Source organism: Trichoderma harzianum (assembly GCF_003025095.1).
Source record: "Trichoderma harzianum CBS 226.95 unplaced genomic scaffold M431scaffold_1, whole genome shotgun sequence".
NCBI classification, from domain to species: Eukaryota; Fungi; Ascomycota; class Sordariomycetes; order Hypocreales; family Hypocreaceae; genus Trichoderma; species Trichoderma harzianum.
The window spans coordinates 2,966,790-2,992,375 of NW_020209249.1; the positions used below are offsets into that span (position 1 = coordinate 2,966,790).

Sequence of the window (25,586 nt, forward strand, 5' to 3'; positions counted from 1 at the left end):
CTTTTTTCCCCCGTGTTCCCTCTCGCCTTTTTGCTCCGCACCCCTTTGGTTTGCTGCTAAACCAGGGACCAGCAGGGGGATCCAGCAAGCCACTTGGGCCGCTGAAGCACCCGATCCGCCGCTCCTTGCACAAGCCTGGACCAGTCTGGCTTCTTTTCACAGCAGATAGCAGCATCAAGCATCAAGCAGCACCGGGCTCATGAATGTACCCTCTACCAGCGCGCGTGTACCTCTCGTCGCACGCTGGTGCCTGCTAGCCTCACAGCACTCCCCCAAAAAGGGCCCTGAACCGCTCACCACCCCCTCGATCGCCCAATCCGGGCCCGCCTTCGCCTCCACCAGGGCCAGCCTCCACCCCCCCAAGACCCCCCTTCTGCTGCTAACCTGAACGCCTAGGCACTGCTAGGGGACCATTGCTAGGGACACCGACCAGGTGCTACTAGGGGCCCTGGCCTGCTCCATGGCCTGCTCCCCAGCAGCGCAACCAGCCAATCTCTCAGGGCCGTCCAGCCTGCCGTTCGACCAAGGTTCCTTTCCAGTTCCTACTGCAATCCGCGTTCCTCCTCAGAACCTAAACCTCTCCTTCACCCTTTGCTTTTTCCCGTATTCCACCCCTCTTCCATCTCTCGTCTTCCATCTTCCATCTTCCTCATTCATTCCTCTCCCAATCGCCCTCTGCGGCTCTTCTTCTCTGCTTTGCATTGTCTTCTGGCCAGCTCTGTTTTAATTTTCTTTTCCTCTACAACCTCCAAACTACGAAGCTCTCAAAACCATCCTCTTCCCTACTCTCCCTACCAGAGCCGCCTTTTTTCTTGTCCCTTCATTGGCTGAGGTACACCTCCTGAAGCCAAGAAGCAGAAAAAAATATTACACAGCTGCGGAAGCAATCCTTTTTTCCCGCTAGCATCATCAATCAGTGCCTTTTACAATGGCTTCAGCAACCAAGGTACGTTGATCAACCTGTCTCTCTGCGCGCGCGTTTTTTCTTTGTCTCCCCTTGTCCTCCCCCTTCTTTTGCCCTTTGCTTTAGCCTGTTCTGTATAGCTAACATTAGCTGCTTCGCCTGCTAGTTCCTGCGAGAGTATAAGCTCGTAGTTGTCGGCGGTGGTGGTGTCGGTAAATCTTGCTTGACCATCCAATTGATCCAGAGCCACTTCGTCGACGAATATGATCCCACAATTGAAGGTTCGTCGCTTTCCCGCAACAGCTCAATGCTACCCCTTTTCCGGGCTTCGCGGCTCGCGAATACCGTCTCCCTATCCGCCACCCGTCTACCTTTGCCCTCATCTGGCTTGAGTATCCGAATCCTTGGCTAATTCGTCGACAACGACAATAGACTCATACCGAAAGCAATGCGTCATTGATGACGAGGTCGCCCTGCTCGATGTTCTGGACACTGCCGGCCAGGAGGAGTACAGTGCCATGCGAGAGCAGTACATGCGCACAGGAGAGGGTTTCTTGCTGGTTTACTCAATCACATCACGACAGAGCTTCGAGGAAATCACAACTTTCCAGCAGCAGATCCTGAGAGTCAAGGACAAGGACTACTTCCCCATGGTGGTTGTCGGCAACAAGTGTGATTTGGAGGGCGAGCGAGAGGTCACCAGGCAAGGTAAGCAACCATCGTACTCTGTCATGAGCTGCTGTACAAGTGTCTAACGTGGGATTTTCTACCTGAACAGAGGGTGAAGCGTTGGCGCGATCATTCAACTGCAAATTCATCGAGACGTCGGCCAAGTCCCGAATCAATGTTGACAAGGCCTTCTACGACATTGTCCGCGAGATCCGAAGATACAACCGTGAGATGCAGGGTTACTCAACCGGCAGCGGCACCAACTCTGGCGCAAACCCTCCCAAGCCCATGGATATTGAGGGCGAGGAGCAGGAGGGCGGCTGCTGCAAGTGCGTCATCATGTGAGCGCCACAAACCATAATAGGGAGGCTGCATTGTCTTGTTGTTCATGATGATAGAGGCGACATTCATGGTGGAAACGGGAGGCTTTTGGACGCTCAATGGCATGGCATGGAGTGTGCATGCAACACCACGCGCGGCTGGACGGCCTTGGACGATCGACGAGCACGATACCTCTCAATGCATCGGACGGGGAGTCGGGTTCTGACTTGGGTCGCGCATTCGGATTTTCTTTTTTTAGTTGCCTTTTTATTTTTTCATGTCTTGTTCTATTTCGATGAAAATATTCTCCGCGCGTTGGTGGGAGATGGAACCGACGGGGTCGCTGTGTCAAATGGTACACACAGCCTGGGAACCCCCCTGTCAAGAGCGCGTGCTGGCGAAAGAGGGCTGTCTCGTTAAAAAGAAAAAAGAAGGCTTGGGAGCGATTTTGAACGAAAGGGGGCTGGAGGCGTGGATGATGACGAGGGTGTTTCGATACTGCGCCATGCGTGTGTGCGTGCAGGCGAACAAAGGCCTCGGGGGGGACCATGGCCATTAATTCCCCTCTTGGGCTTTGCGAGGATGGTTTTCTCAGACTCTGAAACTACGGGTCATACGTTCTTCTCTTATATCCCATTATTTCACACGTGTAATTTCATTTTTTTCTACTTATTGACTGTTAACTTGCATGGTAATGAGGATTCGCTTCAAGATTCTACCGTCCTTTTTGTATCTAGGACCAATCAATTCTACTCGGGTGCCTTTTGGGCCTTTGAACTCTTTGCTCACCTCTGGTTGTTTTTGATTTTTTTCTTCCTTCTTTCCCCTTTTCTTTTCTTTTCCCTTTAGAACGTCTTGACAGTTTCTTTTTCTTTTTCTTGTTTTACTTCATTTTGATCTTCCTTTTCGCTTCGTTTTTTCTTTTCCCTTTTCCTTTCTCTTTTACCCCTCCTCTTTTTCTTTCTCTTTTCGTTGATAAGACCAATAAAAAGCAACTTGTAATCTTTTGTCTCAAGTTAAGTGGCGTGGGTGACTCGGTTGGCTTCAAAAATACCTTGGGTTGTCTAGTGCGAGTAAAATAGACTGACGTTGAATGGTGAGACGGCAAAAACGCGGCCGGGTACAAGCTACGGAGGATTTCAGGTGCTGAAACAGGTCGTTTGAGTGTGTACATCATACCCTTGTAATTGTGATCGGTTTGCTAACACATCTTGGAAGTTTAATCGTGTAGAGTTGAAAAATGGAACTACTCCGTACTGGGCACCGACGTAGAGTTCCGACTTATCGTCTTGGTGAGTTGCGTACATACTTTAACAGAGAATAGGCTCAATATTTGTCTTTCAAATCTTGTTAATTGTTAATGACAATAGACTACTCGTACATGGTCTAACAAAACCCTCCTTCTGGGTTATGAGAAAGGGAAAAATAAAGCAAGTATTCAACACCGCGTCTACCAGTTCTTGGCCTCTTGATGCTAACGACATGCATCCAGTAACGACAAAAACAGCTAGATCGGGCGGTGAACAAGAGTCCAAGATCCCCCCCAAGAGGCCTCTTCGTTGGACTCGGACGCATCCCGTTCTTGAGCTTCCTCTCCAACTTCCCGTGCATTTCGTCCTCCATCTCGGCCTCCGTGCTCTGCTTCAGGTTGTTCGTACAACGTTCCCTCTTGGATCCCGTTTGATTCTTCGTCCCAATCCATTATCGATGGCTCCCCAAAAGATACCTGGTCTCCATTCGATCCTTCGTCCCAGTACGTTACAGATGGCGATGGCTCCCCAAAAGATGCTTGATTTCCAGTTGCGTATGACCGAAGCTCTTCCTCTCCCTTCAGCTCCTCGCTAGATATTTCCTGTACACCATGCTCAGTTTCTTGCTCTTCTACATCCTGGCTCCCATATACATTGTTGATAATTACCCGAGGTATCGAAACTATGGCTTTGGGCCCTTGCGGTCCAAAGATGCTCATAGTTGGTTGATTCAGGACCAAGTCGCCGCAGACAAGACACTGCCAGGCAGTGCATTTGGCCTGGTTGGCAGCCCACTGCCGTCCCTTAAAGGCAACTACACGAGGCTGGCTTCCCTTGAGACAAACAAAACAGGGTTTGGCGCCGTATTTTTTCTGGCACCAGTCTTGCATCTCCTGAGCCTGCTTCACGACCTCGTCCCCATACTTGAGACGGTGGCTGTAGCAAAGGCGTCGGTAGAGAAGTTTCGTTCCGCATAGGCATCCAGTGATCTTCTGAGCGTCGCCCATGAAAGTGATAGTGCCGCCGTCCTTGTTGAACGGGACGGGAATACGACTCGCAAGGGGGAAATCCTGGCATTTGCCCCAGACCTTGAGGTCGCTGGTGAGCCTGTTCCGCAGCACGGGGCGGACGTCTTTGCTGACTTTCTCAGCGCAGTGGTTGCAGAGGTACGCGCGCATGTTCTCGATCGCGGCTAGGTCGAACGAGCTTCCGATGCTGACCAGCTCGAGGGCGCTCGCTTTGCTGCAGTGGTCGCAGACGTGGACGCGGTCTTCTTTTCCGTGAGAGCCGCTTTGACAGATGGAGTCTGCCGCGACCTTGTGCTCGCAGAACTGAGCGTCTCGAAGTTCTAGGCATTTGTTAGGAGTGCTTGGTGCAACGTGCCTCGCACGTCGCGGTATGTCGTTGAGGACATTATTGAAACCACTGCTTTCCCCGTTGATCTTGTCTGAAGCGATGCCAAACGAGGCTTTCTTAGGGTTCTGCTCCATTTGATCAAACTGGCTCGTCATCTACCGGTGCAGTCTCATCAAGCTGAGGAACGTCTTCAAGGAGTAGAGGCGTCGAGTTGGTTACGTCGCCTAGAATAGTCATGCATAAGGCGATATCTCTCCTTGTTTGTTCGGGATCTATCCTGGGATCTGTGTTAGGATTATTGAATGGAAGCGGATTGAAGTCGACAAATTCCGTACGTAGTCTGGGATCGATATTGGCTTCTCTATCTTGCTCGTCGACGAGAATCTCGGGTGGATTAATTTCCAAACCCGCCAGCAAGCTGAGATCGATATCGGTGCGTATGTCAGATTCACCAACGGGAAACTGATTCGAGGAGAAGTTGAGATATGGATCGAGGTCCGCATGGAAATCGCTAGAAATAACCTGAGGCGGGTAGAGTCTGGCAGCTGGCACGCAGGGGCTGGGATAGAGATTCAGACCGAAACCAAGATCCATGTCGACTGGCAAATCTGGGCTGAACCTGACAGCTGGCAGCTCCTGGTCAGAAGGAGCTGCAATGGTAAAGTAAAATTGCGGATTGGGCCACTGAGAATTGAGAAATTGGAGTGCTCCTGCTCCCTGGCTCATGACATTTTCATTTTCATTCTCATTTCCATTTCCATGGATGTAACCCATCGCATCGGCGGTCCCGTTGCCATCAATATCCATTGGCATTGGTAAGAAAGCCATGGCATCATCATTCAGGAAAGGAATCGGAACCTGAGCTGACACAGGGACAGGGCTGACGATGGCAGAAACAGCAAGATTATGGGCAGCAACATTGCCAGCAACATCGACGCAACAATGCTCTCCGCAATCAGGGCCGTGTGTGAAGCTCCTCGGTTCGTTGCTCAGGAATTGCTCGGCGCGGAGACGAGGCTTTCCGCTGCGAAGATTCTGCACAAAGGACCTTGCCGCTTGGATACAATCTTTGTATCCCGGAAACTCGTTGATCGGGTGATGTTGAGGATAATTGGATTCGATCCATGCCACAATGTTTTCCTTGGTTATCGCGCTCGCTGGTCCAAACATGACCCCGTTCTGAGCGACATCACCGTGAGGAGGCTTTCCGTATGGAAGCAGTTTTCCTCTTAAATCAGCGGCGAATGAGGCGACGAGTTGCCTATTGTCCCTCCCGGGGATCATGCCGTATATGCTTGTCAACGGACCTACCCAGTGTTCCACGGCAGATCCGTCTTTGACATCATTGACACCATTGGCACCGTATCCCAACGCGAGATAATAGAGAGGCCCAGGAGGCGGATCTAGTCGACCGTTTATACAATACCTGGCTGTATCGCCCGCGAAGGCATCGCACTGGTCGCCGTGCTCGACGCATGAGTCACACGGGCGCTGCAAATCGCAGTTTCTCCCTTTCTTTATGCAACACGAACACTGGATAAAGGGCAAGTGTAAGCCGATGCCAACTCTGGCCAGGTCGAAGATGGGATAATACGTGCCATTGCCACTATCGACACAGTCAATGCCGAGCTCAGCACAACGAGTACACGCATAACGATAATGCCCGGCATCAGCATGGCAGTGACCGCTCTTGTCCTCGAGACATCTCTTGCAGGTGCGACGGGTTGTACCGGTTTTCCTACAGTCAACAAATCCAAATTCGTGTGTGGCGGCGACATTCCACACTCTGGGGAGAGTCAAGGTTGGAGGCTCGCCGATGAGGCGTCCGCCGTTGAAGCACACCAGGTTGCGGGATTGACAGTTGAAGCAGGACTTCTTTCGATTCGCTCGATCCCTGAGCCAACTGCATCCGATTGTGGTCCTGCCATTCTTCGTCATGTGCTCACAATATTGGCATTCTGTACGTGTCCAAGGATCACCGAGGGAAATGACAGAACTGGGCGCTGCCTCCAACCTGTGGCCGTTGAGTGTACAGTTACCATCTCGGCAGGCCTTTGTTGCTGTACAGCCGTAGTTGAGAATGGAATCGATGTTGCATTGGTTGGATTTGCCGCTTGTGATGCACTGGTCGCAGGGTTGCGCCGGATAAGTCGAAGGATGGCCTATGCCGTACCGGCGCCAGACCTTTTTATTGCGCAGAAGCTCATGAGGTTCACACTTGATTTCTTTGTCTGGATGCTCCGAGCGGTAGTCGGCACAGTTTTGACACTCGAGAATGTCTCCGTTCGCAAGTGTTTCGTAATTGCATCCCCTTACTTGGGCCAGTTTCCTGCCTCGGGTATCGTGTAAGCAGAATTTGCAGCATTGTTTAATTTTCTTCGCCGGTGGACCGTTGGCATTGGGATCATTATTGGAATTGCCGTCATCGTCTTGTTCGTAAGTATCGCGGTTTCTCCTTTTTGTGGACGTTGGGTCGCCTGTAAGGGTCATTTCAAGACCCTTGTTCTTGATTCTATCTGCGGGACTGGCCATGATATCGAACTTTGGATACTGCACTCTAGGATACGATGCTAACTTGGTAGCTAATGTTGAGTTGAATGTGAAGTATTTTCTACAAAGATGGGTTCATAGATCAAGGGCATATATGCTAATTATATAGAGACTTTGAGTCGTCTTTTATCACATTCGCGAGTGTAACATCTTGGACACATCTTGTTGACAAGATGATTTAGTGTTCAGAAACTGTTTCACCAAATCGAAACGGCGGTAAGGAAAATGGCTTTGTCTACTTCATTGGAACAACCAGAGGGAGATAGAGTCTGTACAAGAACAATTACAAGAGAACGGATGGCTGCAGATTGGGGCGAAGCCTACGAAAGGAACAATTGGAAGAGAGGTTCAGATGAGAGAAGAATAAAGGAGAAAAGCACTTCCAAGTTTCGGACTGATTTGAAGAAACAAAGAAAAACGGGAAGACACTGAATGGTAGGGATTGTGAATACAAAGAAAATTCTTTATTTAGAACAAAATAGTAGCTGCCTACCAAAGAATCCTTTATTTTCACAACAACATTGAAACGTGTTTGTTCAATCTCGCGAAACAAGTGGTTGTGAGTTGACAAGAGAACAAGAACAAAACAGTCGCACAAATTTTGGACCTCAAAGGCGATAATTAACAAACAACACTTCCATTGTATACACTGTAAACCTACAGCAACCATTGCATCTACACCGTCTAAAAAACGCCCCCCTTTGAAACAACAGAAACCAACTCAACTCCATCAAGCGTTCAAACAAGCTGCTTCTTCATAAACACCGACGGCACCGAAATCGCAATCCCCGTCTCCTGGTCCACCCACTTGTACATCTCGTCAACATAACAAATGATGTCGTACCCCTGGCGCGTGTACCACTCCTCGTTGGAGCGGAAGTCTGCGCTGGCGACCTCGGAGCCGCGGATCTTGTTAAAGATGGCGATGCTCTCGGGGGTGGTCTGGAACTTTTTCGTCGTGGTGTCGAGGGCCATGACGGTGGCGTTGAGGGGAGGGAGGGCGGCGAGGCGCTCGAGCTGGTGCATTGCGGAGCGGCCGAAGCCGCCGGCTTGGATGGCCCTGATGGTGATGATGAGAATGAGTATGAGATGGGGAATGAGTAGTGATGTTGAGATGAGGGATGATGTTGAGATGAGATGAGATGAGATGAGGGAGTAAACGAGAAAAGAGTCTTCTTGCAGACGTACCATGAAATATACAGAGACTTGATCCATACGGTGGAATCGGGCAGGGAATACTGTTCCTGGCGTTCCGGATATAATTCAAGGGCAATGTGGCCGATGGGGATGAAGGAGATTAGCGTTGGTGTTCTCGATGACTTGCCCAGAGTTTCTGCTGTGTCGACGATGGCTTCTTTTTCCTGAACAACAAAGATAAGCATTTATTGACATTTCTTTTTGAGAATCATCTCTCTTGCTCGACTTACTTTCGGAAATCTTTCAATGTGTTTAGCCAGATAGTCGGCTTTCTCAGGCAACTCATCGTTAATCGTCTGTTACCGCTCGTTGTCAGCCCTTCAAGTCTCCTTCACTCTCATCCCCAAATCTCACACAAGGAAAACTCACAATCCAGTACATGAATTTCGTCCCCTCGCGCACTTTGGCCCTCCATTCCTCAATCAAGTCGTAGTCCCACGAACACGCCAGGCGCTGCTCGTATAGCCGCTTGCACTGGGCCTCGCTGTTGGGATCAAAGGGGATGAGAGTGGCTGAGCCGTATTTGGGCGAGTTGATGAATTCCTGGGGCGACATGCTGTCTGTGTCTCTTCTGTTATTTCTTCCTTTGCTTCTTCTCTTTTGTCGGTGTGTGTCTGTGTGTTGAACTGAAAGAGAAGGAAAAAAGACCTCTTTCTTCTCTTTGTCTTTATGCTTGTTCTGTTCTGTTTAATATAATGAACTGATTGAACAAGAGTCGTCTGAAAACAAAAGAAAGAATGAAAGAGACAGAGGAAAGAACAAGTTCGGTGTGTCTTACATACATATGCAAAACAACTAAAAAAAATGACTCCCCGGCGTAACTAACAGCCCAAAACCGCACCCCAGATCCAATCTCAGTCACAACCCCCACACACACTCTCGACTCGTAATCCGTATAACTAAAAGCTCAACTAATAAACTTGAACCCACTCCCCTCCAGACTTCGTTCTTCTTTTAGCCTCCCAGTTTAACGGGCGCCCGCCTTGCTGCTTTGTCTTCTGACTCATGCACGACCGGGGCTCTAGTCTCTCAATTAGGCAAAGACTAAACTTCATCCAGGATGCCCGATCTGGTTACTTGTTAAAAAGTGCTAGAATTGAGTTTTGTTAAGCAACTTTGAGGCACTCCCGCTTGTTCTGGTTTAGGTCTTACGCACAGAAAAGTCCGAGTTGTAGATCTAACGACTATTGACCTGCATGTGAATGATTCCATATCATTCAGCGGTACTTGCCGCTTCCTTTGTGTCAATTTGCAGCCATTAAATCCCTCGTATCTCTTTCATTGTTGCCTAGGTATTGAATAGCTTAGTAGTTGCTCCTTGACGGAAATAGATATAGATTCAGGTTGTGTGTAAGCACCTTGTCAGTTACTCAGCATACCTATATAATTAGAATACATATCAATATTCCAACGTTGTATATCAAGACAAACGCCGATACAAGAGCCAACAAGACCGCCATCAGCGTTGCTAAATTTACATCTTCGGTATTATTCCTATTCTCCTCGTCTACTACTCCTTTCTGGTAAAAATATATGTCTCTATCTACTGTAATATTCGGATATTTGCATAGTCGGCCTCCCCCATAGAACAACCCAGATTTCCTCCCTCCCGATAAGTCCTCAGCTCCATATGCCCGTTCATCACCATATCGTTAAATTGTTGTCGATTCCTTGCTTCAATAATGTTCTTCTTCTCTGTTCTTGGCCCACCCTTGACTTCGCCTTCAAATTCCAGCCCCGGACCCTCTCTTACAGTTCTCTCCCCCATTAACTTTGTGCTCTCTGAAACATACACGCTTGCATCGCCTCGCCCTACATTGTCCTCAGGTCGGATTCATGTTAATCGACGATTCCTATGCTCGGAACCTCCCTCATTTGCTTCACCCTCCCCAACCCCTTATTGGTATTTGCTGTCAAATGGTATTTTCTTTCATTTCAAATTTGCTCTCTTTCCATATTTGCTTATTCGTCCTTGAATCCACCTCAGCCGGCAAACTGGAATCTGGTTGCCTCGAGCTGTCCGAGGCCGTCTCGAGGAGCAACGTTACGGCGCCGATATGTGTTGGTAAAGTCTTGCAGTAGCACCCTCACGTGTCGGATACCTCCGGCCTCATTCACCGCAAGTCGCTCCTTGATCTTGGCCATCAGTCTGTTTGCTTCTTCCGGAGATACAGTGCCTTGAGGCAGTAACTGGATAGTGCGCGAGACCCATTCCGTCGTCTCCACGGGCAAAAGCTCGAAAAGACTAAGCAAAACGCCACTACCGTCCGCGAAGCAGTCCCTTGGGAAGGTAATCATCATGCCGGCCATGCACTGCTTTACCAGGTTTTCACCGTGGCTGGCGAGGAGGCTCTTTACTATAGTCCTGATTTCAGCCGCGGTTGCTTCCGGCAGCCCCTCACTGGTGGCCGGGTTGTCGCCACCGTATGACAGCAGATCCCTCAAGAAGTGAAGAGTGGAAGAAAGAGGATCCCGCTGCTCCAGCGTCAAGGCGTAGATGGAGGCCTCGAAGATGGGCACCAAGAGTGGGGACGGCACCAGCTTCTGAGGATAGTACAGCAGCGCATCAATAAGTAGTCGGAAGAAGTCGTCAATCACGTCCGGCAGCTCCTTGGGCTGTAGCTCGGTCATGACTCTCAGGAACGTCGTCATTTGCGCTTCAAAGAACGTGTAGATATTTTCGGTGATGGATGGATCCACGTGCTCCCGTGCCTCAGAGAACTCTCGCAGAATGGCAGACGTGACCCAGAGGAAACAGCCTTCCCTAGAGACATTGAAGCCGCTAGCCAATTTGTTTGCCATGTCCGCCAGCATGGGCGCGATCGCAGTACGGTAGGAAATGACCATGTTTCTCCAGCACCTACATACTCTCTCACAGATAGGAGAGAAGGTGAGGAAGTTGTCCAGGACGGTAGACAGAATAGGGAAGATCTCCTGCCAGTACTTAACTGCAGGATTCTCCTCTCCAGGGTTAATGAGTGGCATCACATTCTGCACAAAGATGGTGATGAGCTGTAGGTGATCTGTCATTTCGAAACCGTTAGCAGGAGAGCTGGGGAAGTAGAAGGGAGAAAATGGGGAGAAATAAGTCATTACCTGCTACGGCCAGTTTACCCTCGTCTGTGGTCGCATGGTTTGCCTTTGTCATCAGCCTTTGGACCAGAGGATCGCAGTACGTCTTGAGCAAGCGATAGGTCTCGGAAACAGGCTGGACAGCGAGGACATTGGAAACGCCCTCGGTGACCTCCTCCTTGCTGAGATCCGGCAGCTTATCCAAGACCTGGTCATAGAACGTCTGAAGCTGCAGCACTTGGCCGCTGAGGAGATGCTTGCAGTCGGTGCAGAAAAATTTGAGAGACAGCGCCGCCGCGCGGTTGATTTCTCGTGAGTCGGACTGGAATGAGTTGACAATGTAGTTGAACTGAGGCTCCAAGTACTCGGGGTGAGCCGCCGTCCACTCCGTATAGCGTCCAAGCACCATGATGGTGGCAAAGCGCAGCTTCTCGTGGCTAGGCATCTGCACCAACAGGGGCATCAGCTGAGGGAGAACGACATCCTCCTCCTTGTCCACCATGCGGCCGAGGGCACGCATCGCAAACAGCGGAGCCTCAAGCTCTTGCCAATGCGGCACTGTTGCTTCGGTGGCCTGGCTTGCGTATTTTTGCGTCCACAGCTGGATGGCATGAAGCACCTTGGTGAGGCACTCGGTGACGCCCATTACTTCACAGCAATCCTTGAGCGTGTCGCCCATTTGGTGTCGGAACTCGCGAAATTTCTCTTCTTGCTCGCGGTCTCCGTCAAACAGATCCGTTTCGCTTCCAGACTCCGGTCGTGGGTATTGCAGATGCAATAGAAGAATATCCACAAGCTTGGAGAAGACATCGACCAGCTCCAGTCTACCTTGAATATATCTTTCCAGCACCAGATACTGCTTCAGTTCATACCAAAAGTTGAATGTGTGCTCGATAACCTCTCGATCCTTGTCTCGGGCGGCGCATTCGAGGACAGCGTCAACGAGGGGCCGGAATTGAGTTGGCTGTCGTGCAATGGCCACCACCCAGCTTTCGGCTGCTGTTGCTAGAACCTTGGTTAGAGATTTCAGCCCTTCGGTATCCTCTTCTTCGACGAGGGTAGCAATGCGCGGCGTCAGACTGATGATTCGGGGGAATAAAGTCTGGATAATATCTTGGGATTCGTCAACGTCGCCCGTCTCTCTTAACATCGTGCTCAGACACTCTGCAGCCTCTTGACTGCACCCGTCAGATGCTATCCCATGGAAAATCGCATCCAGAAGCGGTGAATTGGCGATGGTGGCCACGGGGACTTCGCGAAGCCAGGATGTGATGCATTCCATCAGGAGTGGGTTTTGAGATGCGGCAGCTAGGGAAAATCTCATGTCAATCTTCCTTTCTGTCTTATAGAGAGGCGATGGGGGTTGAAACCCCAGGGGACAGAATAACTTACGTGAAGACTGCGAATAATTGATGAGAAGCTGCACGACTTGGTCTGCATTATCTCCCAGCAATGCCTGCGTCCGCAATGCAAGGTCTTCTTCCTATTTCCAAACAATTAGATGTATTCTTCGAGGGTGACTACCGACCGGCCGAAAGGGTAATCGATGAGGGCCAAGCGTCGCGCCGATTTTTTATAGAGTATCGCAATCCACGTACAGACAAGGTAATTTTTCGACCTTCAGTCACCTCCTCGGGAAGGACTCGTAAAAAGTCGAGGATACAAGCATGGCTCTCGGGGCTGTCGCTCAGGGACTGGACAACCGAATGGAGCACATCGTTCCAATCCTTCATTTGGATCGCCAGAATGGCCAGACACACGCATAGCTGGACCCGGATGGGTTTCGGTCCGGAGGCGTAGTGCTTCAGAAGGAGCAGAATCTGATTTCGAAGTGCGGGCAGCTCGTTCGGAGGCACCTGAGTGATGAGATCATAGGTGATCTAGTATTGTTAGTAGTCTGCGGACAAACGCATGATGACAAGAAAATGGAACAACCTTTCCACGAAGTGTGATGGCGGCGAAGAGTGTCGCCTCGGGCTCGGCCTTGGACTGGAGAATCCCAATTACTGTTCCCCACGAGTCCTTCTATAGATTAGACGGGTGGTGATGATTAGCAAGCTGTAAGCTCCAAGCTGAGAGCTGGTCAACCAGACGAGCAGGCGGATTGCGACGTACCGATTTCTGGAACGCCTCCAAGTATTCGTGCGCCTTCTTCTTTGCCTCCTGCTCCCCGCTTCGCATCGTCATGACGGCACCTAAGACGTCCGTAGGCGCAAAGGCCTCCTGCGTGCCGTTCGAGGCCATCTCGGGCGCAAAAGAGAGAGACAGCTGGGGAGCTCAGAGAAGACGAGATGCCGACAGAATCTTTTCAGCGCGGATTTAAGTAGTTGAGGAGCGAGCAGCGCTCATGAGCCAGCGTTGACGTGCTGGAGAAGAAAGACAATCGTGAGCTGAATCCCGGGTCAAGAGGCTAAGCCAGGCCAGGCCGCAAGAAGACGGGACCAAGAGAGGATTAAGGGATCAAAAGAGAGAGGGAGGGAGAGGGGAAGAGGAAGCGACAGAGGCCTGGAGCGCAAGGAGGCTTACAAGAGTCGCAGACTGCTGGCTTTACTGGATGACTGGCTCCAGGCAAAATCATGGAAGTCGGCCTTGCCTTGGTCGAAGTGGCATGGCTCCTCAGAGGCTTGAATTGGCGGGGCAAATCTGCTGGAGGAGCTCTGGCAGCCGACGTTTTTCCGCCTCCGTGGCATGTGGATGTACTTGGTCCCTCCCGCAGCCGAATGAGGGGAGCTTTGTACTCGTAAATGTATGTACATTGTACTCTCGAAGACGACGAGATGCTTCGGATGAAGAAAACCATGATTGGCCAGATTCTAATGTTCAGCCATGGCTTAGTTATGGTTTGGTCGCCTCAAGGCTTATCACAATCTGTATAATTCCAATTGCCGCTTAGTTGTCAAAACACGTAGGAATTTATGTATCTATCTTACCATGCCTATACATACATTATGTTACCCATAGAGCTACCTCCCTATCTTATAATTAGAGGTATTTGGCACCCTGCTTACAAGTGTTCAGTCTGCAGAGTAAACTATTTCAAGGTGACTTCTTTCAATTTTTCTGTAATAGGAAAGAAGTGAGCAGAGCTAGCGCTGTTACGCAGGATCCTAAGTGATTAGCTTTATCAACCCGCCGGGGACTCGTATATTGAGGTTGCACCAGGATACTGCCTTCAATACTATTGTACTGTCTAGCTATATATATCGCACGCTGTCGTAGATGAGAAACTTGTCTTTTCAATTCGACTCAGTTCTCTTCGATCTTAATTTTTACTGTATGCTTAACCTACCAACCTGTAAGCCTTCCATATACCCTGTATACATGTACACTCTATATAATATATGAGACGGGAAACTAACATCATGTTAAAGTTATCCGATCTGATAAGACGACAAACCGACAAAATGAAGCTCAATAATTTGATCGCATGTCTGATGTTACATCTCAGCTTTGTGGCCTGCAAACCAGTGGACCTGAAGGACATAGCGGCCGTTGATGTGAGAGGGCTGGAGCCTAGGACTTTGAACATCGATGGTGAGACTGCCTATTATTGTTGGTCAGCAAGCTCTGCAACATTGGCAAATGCAGGATATTCGGCCAGTCTGGACAACCTTCACTCTCAGATGTTTCATTTCTTCAACGTGCTTGGCAACGTTGAGGCAGACGAGTTTGTTTTCACAAGCTCGCGCAACAATGGAGTTATTTGGACGGCAAAAGTTATCGTGGTGGCTACCACGCAATGCTTCACGATAGCTGACGCAATCAATGATCTATACAGCAGTCTCACTCAGGGGACCGGAGTACACGTTTACAAAGGAGGCACTGCTGCCGTTACGTCGGTAGCATCTGCCACTGTCGGAGCACTCATCGAGATGATATCGATGACAAACGGTGGTAGTTCTTACAGTGTATTGAAACGCGATGAGGACTTGTCAGCACGGGCTAGCTGCGGAAGCGGAACAGAGTATTTCGCCAATTGCTGTAGAATCCAGATCGATTGAAGAAAGCAGCGACTTATCAACTTATTCATCAATCCAGCGATACGGGTCATCAGACTCATGGGATGAGTCCAATGAGCTACCAACCTCAGCTGGATCACGAGTTCACTTCTTACACTCATTTAAATAACTTAGATGGCTAGTTGTTAAGACAGAATCAAGGTTCAAATATGGAATATTCTTCCAACTCTTACCTACTAGTGGCTGCCATATTATTACTAGGGAATGCCTACTTAGCACCCCTATTTTGTTATCCCGCATCCTTTGTCGTAAATAATACCAAATTCTAGAAAAAATGTAGCTATCGTAGGTAATATTAGAGGAATACAGCTATAGTAGCAGAAAGTAGTAATAGTAGCAGATATTTAAGAATTAGACATCTGCTCTAATTGGACAACGAGCTTGGGGTACTGAATAACTAACTATGTACATGTTCTCCCTTTTATTTTATCCCGATCGGGTTCTCGTAGCGTCTTTAGTGCATGTTCGCGAGGTTTGTGGTCGTATTGCCAAACGAACGATGAAACCACCGCTGATCCATTCTGGTGATGTACCATCTCGTCATGTTCGCAATATCTCTGACCTTGTTGCGAACCGCTCTGGTCTTCACGTTCTCGTTCCACTTCAGCTCTTAGCAACTATATTAACCTTAGTATAAATTTTTAATACGTTCAGACAAAGAATGCATGCAGGAGATTCTCATCCGTGAGCAGGCCGTTTGGGAACTTCCTCGCAATTCTCCGTGGTTCCTTCAGGATGCCTGGGGGGATGTAAAGGGCTTTGAGAAAGGGGACCTGGAGACGAAAGCCAGTAAGACCCCTGCCACCTCGGCGCACAATGGACGCATTGAACACCAGGTTCCTGGTCGAGGTACACACGCTCGTCCAAATGTCCTGCAGCGTCCTCTACTTGCGCATCGGTCAAAGGGGCATGCTTGACAATGGGGGATGTGTGGGAGCCTCGTAGGATTTTTATTACGTTTGGTAACTCTCAAACATCTATGTAGCAACATCTAAAGCTCACATCACTTCGGCGCACTGTAAGCTCAAGCCGATGTGGCCTCCTTCCACCTTGACCACACAAACGAAGCCCTATCTTCAAGACTTTTGACCGAACGCGGGATCATCTGGTACGGTATTTCTGCACTCTCCAGCATACGACAGAATTCATTGTCATATTCCATCCAGTCCTCTACATCTCGAGGCATAAGTCTGACTCCATCGCTTACAAGCCAATCTTCCACCGTTTCGCAGACAAACACCAATGATTGTGACATACGACCTCTCAACTCTTGCCAATAATTAGACGAGGTCATGAGGCTCACGGCCTCACTTCCAATATGGCGCGATGCATATATGATGGGATCTATTCCCGAGCGATCGGATATAATCCAGGGACTTCTAGTCAAGGCATCGCGCTCACTGTTGAATTGAGCTTCCAATATGAGCGCCTGTAACTGCAAGCAACGGGCAGGATCTGAGGTGATATCGCTGGCTGTAAATCCATGTATCTTTAGCACTGAGCGAGCGACCTCTCTAACAACAATGGGAGGCGTGGTGCTGAATAAATCGGCAAAGGAGCTTTCTAATGCATTGACAAGTGACGTTTTGCCTGTACATTGTGCGCCGACAATGTATATGTTCGTTGGCTTGAATTGTTGAGCTACGCTGACAGCTCCCATTTTGCTCACAAATTGCGACTGTGAAAGGTATCTGGGCGAGAGAAGTGGAAAGGTCTAGAACAAAGGCATTATTGGCGAATACGACAATATATAGAGCAATCGGCGAGAGCTAATGCGGGAGGCCTTCGATACATGTATGTACCACGTATCACCAGAGCCTCGTGCGAGTGCGGAAAAATGCCGTGCAACCAACCGTGCACATTCACATTCCCCTCCTTTGGGGATGCTGACATTCACAGTGATTTCTGTGTCTCGAATTGAACCACCAGCGCATTATCACCCAAGTGGACACATCTGAAATATTTCCACTTCATTCCATCAATGTACACCAATCGCAGGACTGAAACAAGCAAACCAAGTACAGTCACCCAAGATGCCTCCTCGAACCTCGTCTAATCCCAAATCCTTTGAACATGTTCTACTCGACAAGATCTCTCTAGATGATACAAAATGGGAATTTCAGATCCCACGGCTACCCACTGCCGAAGCAACAAATGGGTTGAAACTCATCAAAATGGTCAGCCTCTCAACCAAGAACTCTCAGCATCGGCTTGAACTCCGCTACGGACCTGTAGATATGAATCGTGCTATTCAAGACCTACCTCTTGACCGGTATCTAGTCATCTCTCTGGCTGATTTTCGCTCCCTCAAAGGCGCCAGCTCTTCATCTTCAGCAGAAGGAACTACAGATAAAGTGATACAGCCAACAACTTTCCGAGAATGTTCAGACTATGCAGTCAGGCTCCTTCGCACAGGGATTACTATACAGGGAGTGCATTACAACTTCTACGGTCACAGCAACAGCCAACTCAAGTCTCGCACCTGTTATCTCTGCGCAGTCTCTAAAGAGCAAATCTCCCAGAAAGTGGAGGCATTAGGCGACTTTACCAAGATGAAGACTGTAGCCAAAAAGGCAAAGCGAATTGGCCTATTGTTTTCGGTTGCTCGCGCAGCAATGCAAGTTGATTCGAAAAAGGTGGAAGACATCCCAGATATCGAGGTGGGAGACTTTATATTTACAGACGGGTGTGGGTTGATATCGCCCGGCCTTGCCAGCCAGCTATCGCGACGCATCAACATTTCATTTCGCAACATTAGATATACACCTTCTGTCTTTCAGATACGATATCGTGGATACAAGGGTGTAGTGACGTTGGATCCCACCATGCCAAAGGGGGGACCATGGCTCAAGATGAGAAAATCAATGAAGAAATTCAGCGGCGGCGACGACTTGTCTTTTTCGGTTGTAGAATACTCAAAGGTAAATTCATCCCATCTCATCATGTATCAGCATACTAATGGCCCATGCAACTTTAGCCGTATGTGTTTGGACATCTCAACGACGAGGTGGTTATTCTTCTCGACGCGCTGGGTATCAGTCGACAGACTCTCCTTCGCAAACAGGAAGAGCACTTTAAGTTTCTCGCCGAGGCATATCAAGACCCACGAGTTGCTTTTAGAATTCTCTGCCATTTGAATATGCCACAGGTTGCCGAACGGGTCATTATCGACTCGTTGGATGCCGTACGGCCAACAATCAACAAACTCATCAACGCTGAATACGACAAGATGCTGAACAAGCGGGACGAACAAAAGTGCCGTATTCTAATCCCGAAATCGAGGCTCTTATTTGGAGTTTGCGATGCCTGGGGCGTTTTGAAACCGGGCCAATGTGCCGTCAAAGTGACCATGGATGGGGACGGTCAGCCTTATGCACTGAAAAATACGAAAGTATTGGTAACGAGGAATCCTTGTTTGCATCCAGGAGATCTTCAGAAGCTTGATGTTGTTGAAAGACCTGAACTCGCACACCTGGTCGACTGCATTGTCTTCCCTACAACAGGACGCCGACCCGCTGCAGATATGATGTCAGGAGGCGATCTGGATGGCGATACCTTTTTTGTGACGTGGGACCCAGACATCATCCCATCGACGGTATCCCAAGCAGCACACTATCCAGGGGTCCGTGAACCCTTGAGGTTCTCGCCAATTACAGATGATGATCGTTTACTCTACTTTGCCAAGTATACAAACGCCTCACTGGGTCGTGTCAAGAACCTCTATCTGAAGTGGGCGAGGGCCACTAATGCCATGAGTCCCGAGTGCCAGGAGCTCAATCGTCTCTTCTCACAGTGCGTTGATGGCAATCGCATCAAAGACGACCAGCTCAGGAAATTCGAGAAACCGCCGGAACCAAGTGCAGATGCGCCCCCGTTTGTTCTGGACGAGCTTCACGAAGCAGCCAAGAAAATCATCATAGAGCAAAAAAACATGACCCGGAATCACATGAATAATATGGAAGGGTATACCTTTGACGGCGTTCAGCTATTGCTGTGTAGAGACGATATCGCCATTTCTGAGGCTGAGTTGATCAGGATGACTGTGAGATGGTGTAGGAGAACAAACACCTCCTTCTACGATTTGATGCACATGTTTGACCTGAATTCGCTAAGTTCAGAAGAAAAGGCATGGATTTTGGCTCAAGTGCCTGCGTACATTGACGCTCCAAGTCTAGTACTCAACGCTCTCTCCTCGTCAAGCCTGGTCACTGAGGCAGAATTGAAGCATTTCCATCTCAACTATCCCGGCCTTCATTGGAAACGCGTCTACACGTCCGAGGAAGACCGACTAGCCACCTTTTTAGAAACAGCAAGCAGAAATCTCGAATTATTTCACAAGAAACTAATCATCTTCCGCCCAGATGAGCGACTGACATTGGCAATGTACGTGCCGCAAAAGATTACGCCGGCCGATGACTTTGTGGTGGGCAACAAGGTGAGGCTGTTTGCCTTTCCGCACTCTCAGGGAAGAGAGACGCAAAGCCGACTTTCTCTGCCGACGAAGAAGGAATATCGGCTCTTTTGCGATGAGAATAGATTGCAGTTGTTTGATCGCACTGTGGGGAATACGTGGGTGTTTATTGGTCGTAGCGGATCAAACGATAGTAGTTACCGGAATGCGGCCAACGAACAAGATCGCCGAAGGGCAAGGCAGCAGACTCTTGCGAATGGAACCAATGTTGATTACAGAGCGAGTATTGCGCTGGACAAGTTTAGTAGAAATCTACAGACGCATATTGGAAGGCTACAGAGGCAGGGCATCTTGGCTGCGGTAAGTTCTTTTTTACCAAGTGCATATAGAAACGTCATGTCGTGCAATAATACTAATTTCTTCCCAATAAAGGAGATCTACATCATCAGCAATAGGGATGTCAGTTCGATGCGCAATCTGGACCTATGGGAAGACTACATTGGCACCGAGCAAGTCTTACCCCTATTCCCTCGCGAACCCAAGGAATACGACGTCCCAAAGCTTCATGACGTCGACTGGTCTTTGGGCGCGCAACCTCCTCTTGTAGTCGAAGTTGTCAAAAGGGGAAATCTGTCTGCTCTGCAAGACGTGTTAGATCCGGCAACCTTGCAGCAACTCTTCGCCTGGCTGGTAGAACGTGAGCAACGAGGGCTACTCACACACTGCTTCGAACACTTGATTACGAGTATCAGGAATGACAAAGTGATGGCTCCGGGGGATACTTTGCGAACCATGGCCGATTTCTTGCAGATAATGCCCTACATCTCGGCGACCTTTGCCAATCTGGGCTCGTGGAGGGAACTGCCTGAAGAACTGAGCGTTGTTCTACAGAATAGCAGCCACACACTGCTCCGCAGCATTATCCTATCGGAAGCTGAATTTGGAGACCTTGTGTTAACTCCCTTCCATACCATCTTGGACAATGTGGATTGGCTCAAGTTGGCCTCCTTTGCCGACCTCGTCGAGCTGATTGCGCTTACTGTTCACTCGTCAAGTACGGCGCTGGATCTTCTCCTCGAAGGCCTTGATAGAAATAGTTCCAGGTTGTTAACTGGTAGACCGGCCATTGTTCAAAATTTTGTTCACAACATAATCGGCATCGCGGTAGAGCACATTGGGTCGGTACAGGAAGAAGCCAAAAAGAGAGACGAGCTTCTGAATATCCGAATCGCCAACGACGAGAAAGAAACAAACTCGAGCACAGATCAACCAGGAACTTTAGTCGAAGTCACTTTCAGAATGGATGCCATTGGCGGCACGCCGATATCTAATACTCACGTACGACTCATCGCGGCCAGTCCGCCATCAAGCTCGATTTTAGACAGGGTCTATTCCATGGATGGCCTGGTTGTCGAGAGCAGGTCGGGGTTTGCCAAGATACGTTGCTTTCATCCACCGCCGTCTTACGCTGAAAAATGCTCCTGGATACTGGAGGAGTGCGGCTTGTTTGTGACTGCAAAGACGATGCTGGATGCCGTGCGTGATCTTGCAACTTATGAATATGCTTGCTGTGGAGTGCTTGATCAAATCATTGGAATTCAGCCCCAAGCTGTCGCCAGTGTACCAACTATGACTGAAAATCCAAACAATGAAGTGGCATCAACTTCGACTCTATCTGCAGCAGAGACTTCGTTAAATCCAAGTCAAAAAACCGCAGTGGAGGCATCACAGAACAACAAACTAGTCTGTCTTTGGGGTCCCCCAGGCACCGGAAAGACACAAACAATCGTGGCAATCATCAGAAGACTACAGCTAGGTCCTAACATCGGCAAGATACTAGTCACTGCTCCAACTCACAACGCCGTAGACAATGTCATGAGGCGATATCTCGGGCGAATCGGCCAGGAAGGCCTTTTACAGAGCTCAAAGATGACTCCTTTGCGCGTGGCGACAGAAGTCCGCAAAGTTGGCGAAGACTTGCGAAAATATACATGCGATGCGCTAGCTGGCCAGGAAGTACACTCTAGCCATGCTGCCATGCGTGAGGCCAAGAAGCGTGTCAAAGCCGCCGGAATCATCTTCACGACGTGTATCGGAGCTGGATTAGGCTTGCTGAGAGATCAGGTGTTCGACACGGTGATTGTCGATGAAGCATCCCAGCAGACGGAGCCCGCATCGCTTGTGCCGCTGGCAAAGGGGTGCGAAAAGGCAATCCTTGTGGGTGATCATGTACAGCTGAGGCCGACTGTACAAAATATTGCACTTGCGTTGGATTTTGACGTCTCACTGTTTGAGAGATTATATACTCGAGATAGGACAACACCAAACATGGTGAAGGTGATGCTGGACACACAGTATCGGATGCATCCCTCCATATGCAGCTTCATCTCGAAGGAGTTTTATGAGGCAAAGCTATTGTCTGGGCTCGGGGATGAAGATAGGCCGATGCCGCCTTCATCTTTCCCCTGGCCAACCTCTCCAGCTACCAATGATTCAACTCATCTCCCTCGGATGATCTTTGTCGAGTGTTCTGGAAGAGAAGATTTGGGCCACAAGTCTAAATCTAATAAAGAGCAGGCAGACTTGTGCCTCTCCATCTGCAAACTCCTACGCACACCTAAATCTACATCATCGACTGAAACAGATGCCCATAGCGCGCAGGCCACTAATAACACATCCATCGCCGTGTTGACTCCTTATTCACGGCAATCCGACATTCTCCAAAGATCGCTTTCCGGAATTCCCAACGTCGAAATTTCCAGTATCGACGGCTTTCAAGGGCGCGAAGCCGATATTGTTATTTTCGTCACCGTTCGTTGTAACGAAAGCCGAGAGATTGGGTTCCTCAAGGACCTGCGCCGGATGAACGTAGCTCTCACCAGGGCCAAGTATGGGATGATTGTTGTGGGAAACAAGGCGACTCTGACGGGAGGGAGGGAGGAGGAGGAGAGTACGGGAATGTGGAGGAGGTTTATGGACCAGCTTCCTACTGTTGAACTTTGAGTTTTTGATAAACAGATTGTATGTAGCAGCAGATCCGTAAGGGAATAATCAAAATTTGTAATTGATGGGACTGAGTCACTTTGACACCGTAGCGAAGTAGACTCACAGTGAGGTGCTGTGCATTTAGCAAATGGAACAAGAATCGGAATGAGATGACATGGTATCATGATGCGCTTATTGTCTGAATATCGGGTGAAAGTTTAATCTCGCCATTGCCCAATATCAGGCCGTGCAGCTTCCGGTCATACTGGCCCATGGGCACCGGCTCATCCGTTTCCGGGTTAAGAAGCTGCTCCGTGAGAGCCAATCCGTAGAAGCGTAATACAGGGCCGTCATTACCAGCTTCATCATGAGGTTTCGCAGCCAAGTACCTGTTGAGAAAGAAGTCGTAGAAGCCTTTGCCGTGACCAAGTCTTCTAACACTTCCCGCACTATCGGTATCAAAAGCCACACCGGGCATAAGGATCAGATCCAAAGTGGACTGGTCTGATTTGTGCACATCTGGTCCTCCAAGGATACGCTGCCGTAGATGGACGGTAGCTGGATCTATGCTAGGAATCCCCCAAGAATCTCTCTGAAGGCCGTCGTAGTCCTGGACATCCTGAAGCTGAACCATGTCCATTACGCGAGCTGGAGTTCCAGGTTCGTCTAGGGGTGACTTGTGAAGGTATGGGACAAAGACTTGCTTTCCCGAGTTTAGAGCATGGCGAACAATTGCGTCTGTCTGAATCTCTCCGACGGGCATGGAGAGGTATACGCTGATGCGGTTGGCGTCTTGGTAGGGCTTGAAGGTTTTGAGCGTTTCGAATATTGTGCTGCCTGATACGATTTAAGTGTCAATTTTCCAAAAAGTAAAAGAGAGAGAGAACGAGAGAAAATCTGGAATTTAATAAGGGATGGCTAGATGTTGATGTGGGTTGGGCTCGTCATACTTTGAGAGAGAACGGAATCTTGAGAGACTTTTGAGAGCCTCTGCTTAAGGAGCCGCCTGAGCTGCTGCTTGGCGGTGGCCAATGGAGAGGCCATGATTAAACCAGCCGCAAACGCCCAGAAATTTCCAACAAAATGACAGAGCTACAAAGTCAATGTGAGGCTGGTGATGAGTGAGATGAAAAACCGTGTGGAATTTGATGAGCGCCGATGGCGGGGAGAATCATCGGATCGGAGGGTCCGTGATCCGGCCGGGATTCCGTAGGTTTCATCATTTGCATGGCGACAGGACCCGAATCAGGCCATGGCTATAACACACTAAGAGGCTCGGCTCGGGCCATGGCAGTGATGGATGGGAAATTATACGCATCTGCATGCATGATGACGACGATTAATACACAGCATTTTCGTAGAGCTGCGCTGAACTGAGTTGAGCAGAGCTGAAGATCTTCTGTGTAACCCGAGCGAGCGCCAGAAATTTCGGGAACTCCAGGCACCAGCGCGTGTACATGGGTGAAGAGGTGGTGATTGTTCATTTGGTGTGTGTATTCAAGGTCCAATCAATGCGAGTTATATTTTGTACAGCATGAATTATCTGATCCGTCCATCCTTACTATGCCGTCTTTCCCAGGCTTGATTGATCCTTCTCTAGTCCAAGCTAAGCGTTGTCTCACATTCTGTATGTCGCCGATCCTTCGGAACCGCATTCGGACAAGGTCGGACATTCACGAAAGAGAGACATCAATGCTAGTGAAATATCACTAGAATAGCTGGACGGGAAAGACTATGAGTGCTTCATTTTTCACTTGGCTGCATATGAGAGAGACAAATAACAGCGCTGGGAGGCATAACGGTTGGAAATCAAGGCGCCGATTGGGCTACCAGGCAGAGGATTCAATCTGATATAGATTGCCGGTGTGACTAACTCCAGCTCCAGCCGGAACTTTTGATTGCATCACTAGCTGGATTGCGGGTGACACGCTGCATGCAGGCAGATGCTCTATTCATGCAAGGAGAGGCCCAAACGGGACACGGCAGCCGAAGCAGAAAAAGGTGGTTTGATATCTGATGCCGGGGATTGGGCCAAAGTCGAGCAAGCATCAGCCAGACAAACAAAAAATGTTTCAGCCGTTGGTTATCACCACATCGAATTGACTGCCCGATCCTTGTCTATGCCCTCTGTGTTCCAATTACAGCGCCCGCATTAGTGCATTCTCCCGCTATAACCCGCCCAACCCTCGTCCATTGAATTTTCGGCCCCTCTCCCCCACCATCACCATCGATTCGATCCGCCCTTTTTCGCACAACCGCCCCGCCATGGGTCGAGCCAGCGAATCCAGAGAATCCAAGTCCAGGACTTCAACAAGCTCCCCGGCCAGCGATTCCTTTCCGAAGCAGCATGGCGTTGCCCTGCAGAATCTGGCGCGAACAAGGGAATCACAAGCAGTAGCACCAGCAGCAGCAACGTCATCCGTCACCTCACAACCAGCCGCTGTCTCAGTCTCATCAGTCCCGGGCTCTCCAACCACAACCCCAGGGATCCCCGTCCCACAACCTCAATCCCAATCCCGTCCCCATTCCCGCTCTTCGACTACTTCGACTACATCTCTTTCTCTCCCCCCTCCTCTCTCTTCCTCCATCCAGCATGATCGCTTCCCTGGGCGTCAAGAGGCTGTAGCCCGGCCTGCTGCGTCTGCTGCCATGGCCTCCTCCAGCAAAGCCTCCAGCAGGGCGACGAGAACAACAGCTTCAGCAACAGCAACAGCAGTAGCGACGCCGCCGCTGCTCTTCGCCGATGGCCGTCGATCCGACTCGTCGCCCTACGGCTCCACGGCCATGACCCCGAACCGCAGCCAGTCTCCCTCCGGCTCCGGGTCCGGGTCCGATTCCAGCAACCGCGGGCT

General features: G+C 49.6%; 7 protein-coding genes across 7 annotated transcripts; 2 read left to right on the top strand and 5 right to left on the bottom strand.

The window, feature by feature from the left end:
• The first annotated feature begins 566 nt into the window (after positions 1-566).
• Positions 567-2,045, top strand: M431DRAFT_200018 (hypothetical protein). Its single transcript, XM_024913310.1, has 4 exons — positions 567-946; positions 1,071-1,185; positions 1,337-1,612; positions 1,683-2,045. The coding sequence occupies exons 1-4, from the start codon at positions 929-931 to the stop codon at positions 1,916-1,918; spliced, it is 645 nt and encodes a 214-aa protein (XP_024780593.1). The 5' UTR covers positions 567-928; the 3' UTR covers positions 1,919-2,045.
• A 1,356-nt stretch (positions 2,046-3,401) lies between these two features.
• Positions 3,402-6,990, bottom strand: M431DRAFT_104856 (hypothetical protein; the record flags this gene model as incomplete). The annotated part of the gene is made up of 3 exons (XM_024911559.1): positions 3,402-4,643; positions 4,879-5,244; positions 5,419-6,990. The coding sequence occupies 3 exons, from the start codon at positions 6,988-6,990 to the stop codon at positions 3,402-3,404; spliced, it is 3,180 nt and encodes a 1,059-aa protein (XP_024780594.1).
• A 667-nt stretch (positions 6,991-7,657) lies between these two features.
• M431DRAFT_12735 (hypothetical protein) lies at positions 7,658-8,983 on the bottom strand. The gene is made up of 4 exons (XM_024912332.1): positions 8,617-8,983; positions 8,478-8,543; positions 8,239-8,411; positions 7,658-8,110 (listed from the first exon to the last, which is right to left on the bottom strand). The coding sequence occupies exons 1-4, from the start codon at positions 8,800-8,802 to the stop codon at positions 7,789-7,791; spliced, it is 747 nt and encodes a 248-aa protein (XP_024780595.1). The 5' UTR covers positions 8,803-8,983; the 3' UTR covers positions 7,658-7,788.
• A 1,247-nt stretch (positions 8,984-10,230) lies between these two features.
• On the bottom strand, positions 10,231-13,563 carry M431DRAFT_72480 (hypothetical protein; the record flags this gene model as incomplete). Its single annotated transcript, XM_024922030.1, has 6 exons — positions 10,231-11,270; positions 11,344-12,627; positions 12,712-12,802; positions 12,918-13,199; positions 13,255-13,308; positions 13,435-13,563. 6 exons carry the CDS (start codon positions 13,561-13,563, stop codon positions 10,231-10,233), a joined length of 2,880 nt encoding a protein of 959 aa, XP_024780596.1.
• Positions 13,564-14,684: 1,121 nt separating this feature from the next.
• M431DRAFT_538027 (hypothetical protein) lies at positions 14,685-15,320 on the top strand (the record flags this gene model as incomplete). Its single annotated transcript, XM_024921025.1, has 1 exon — positions 14,685-15,320. Exon 1 carries the CDS (start codon positions 14,724-14,726, stop codon positions 15,318-15,320), a length of 597 nt encoding a protein of 198 aa, XP_024780597.1. The 5' UTR covers positions 14,685-14,723.
• An 895-nt stretch (positions 15,321-16,215) lies between these two features.
• M431DRAFT_503093 (hypothetical protein) lies at positions 16,216-17,040 on the bottom strand. The gene has a single exon (XM_024918262.1). It carries the CDS (start codon positions 16,996-16,998, stop codon positions 16,363-16,365), a length of 636 nt encoding a protein of 211 aa, XP_024780598.1. The 5' UTR covers positions 16,999-17,040; the 3' UTR covers positions 16,216-16,362.
• A 5,875-nt stretch (positions 17,041-22,915) lies between these two features.
• M431DRAFT_72168 (hypothetical protein) lies at positions 22,916-23,778 on the bottom strand (the record flags this gene model as incomplete). The annotated part of the gene is made up of 2 exons (XM_024921990.1): positions 22,916-23,571; positions 23,685-23,778. 2 exons carry the CDS (start codon positions 23,776-23,778, stop codon positions 22,916-22,918), a joined length of 750 nt encoding a protein of 249 aa, XP_024780599.1.
• Between the last annotated feature and the right edge of the window lie 1,808 nt (positions 23,779-25,586).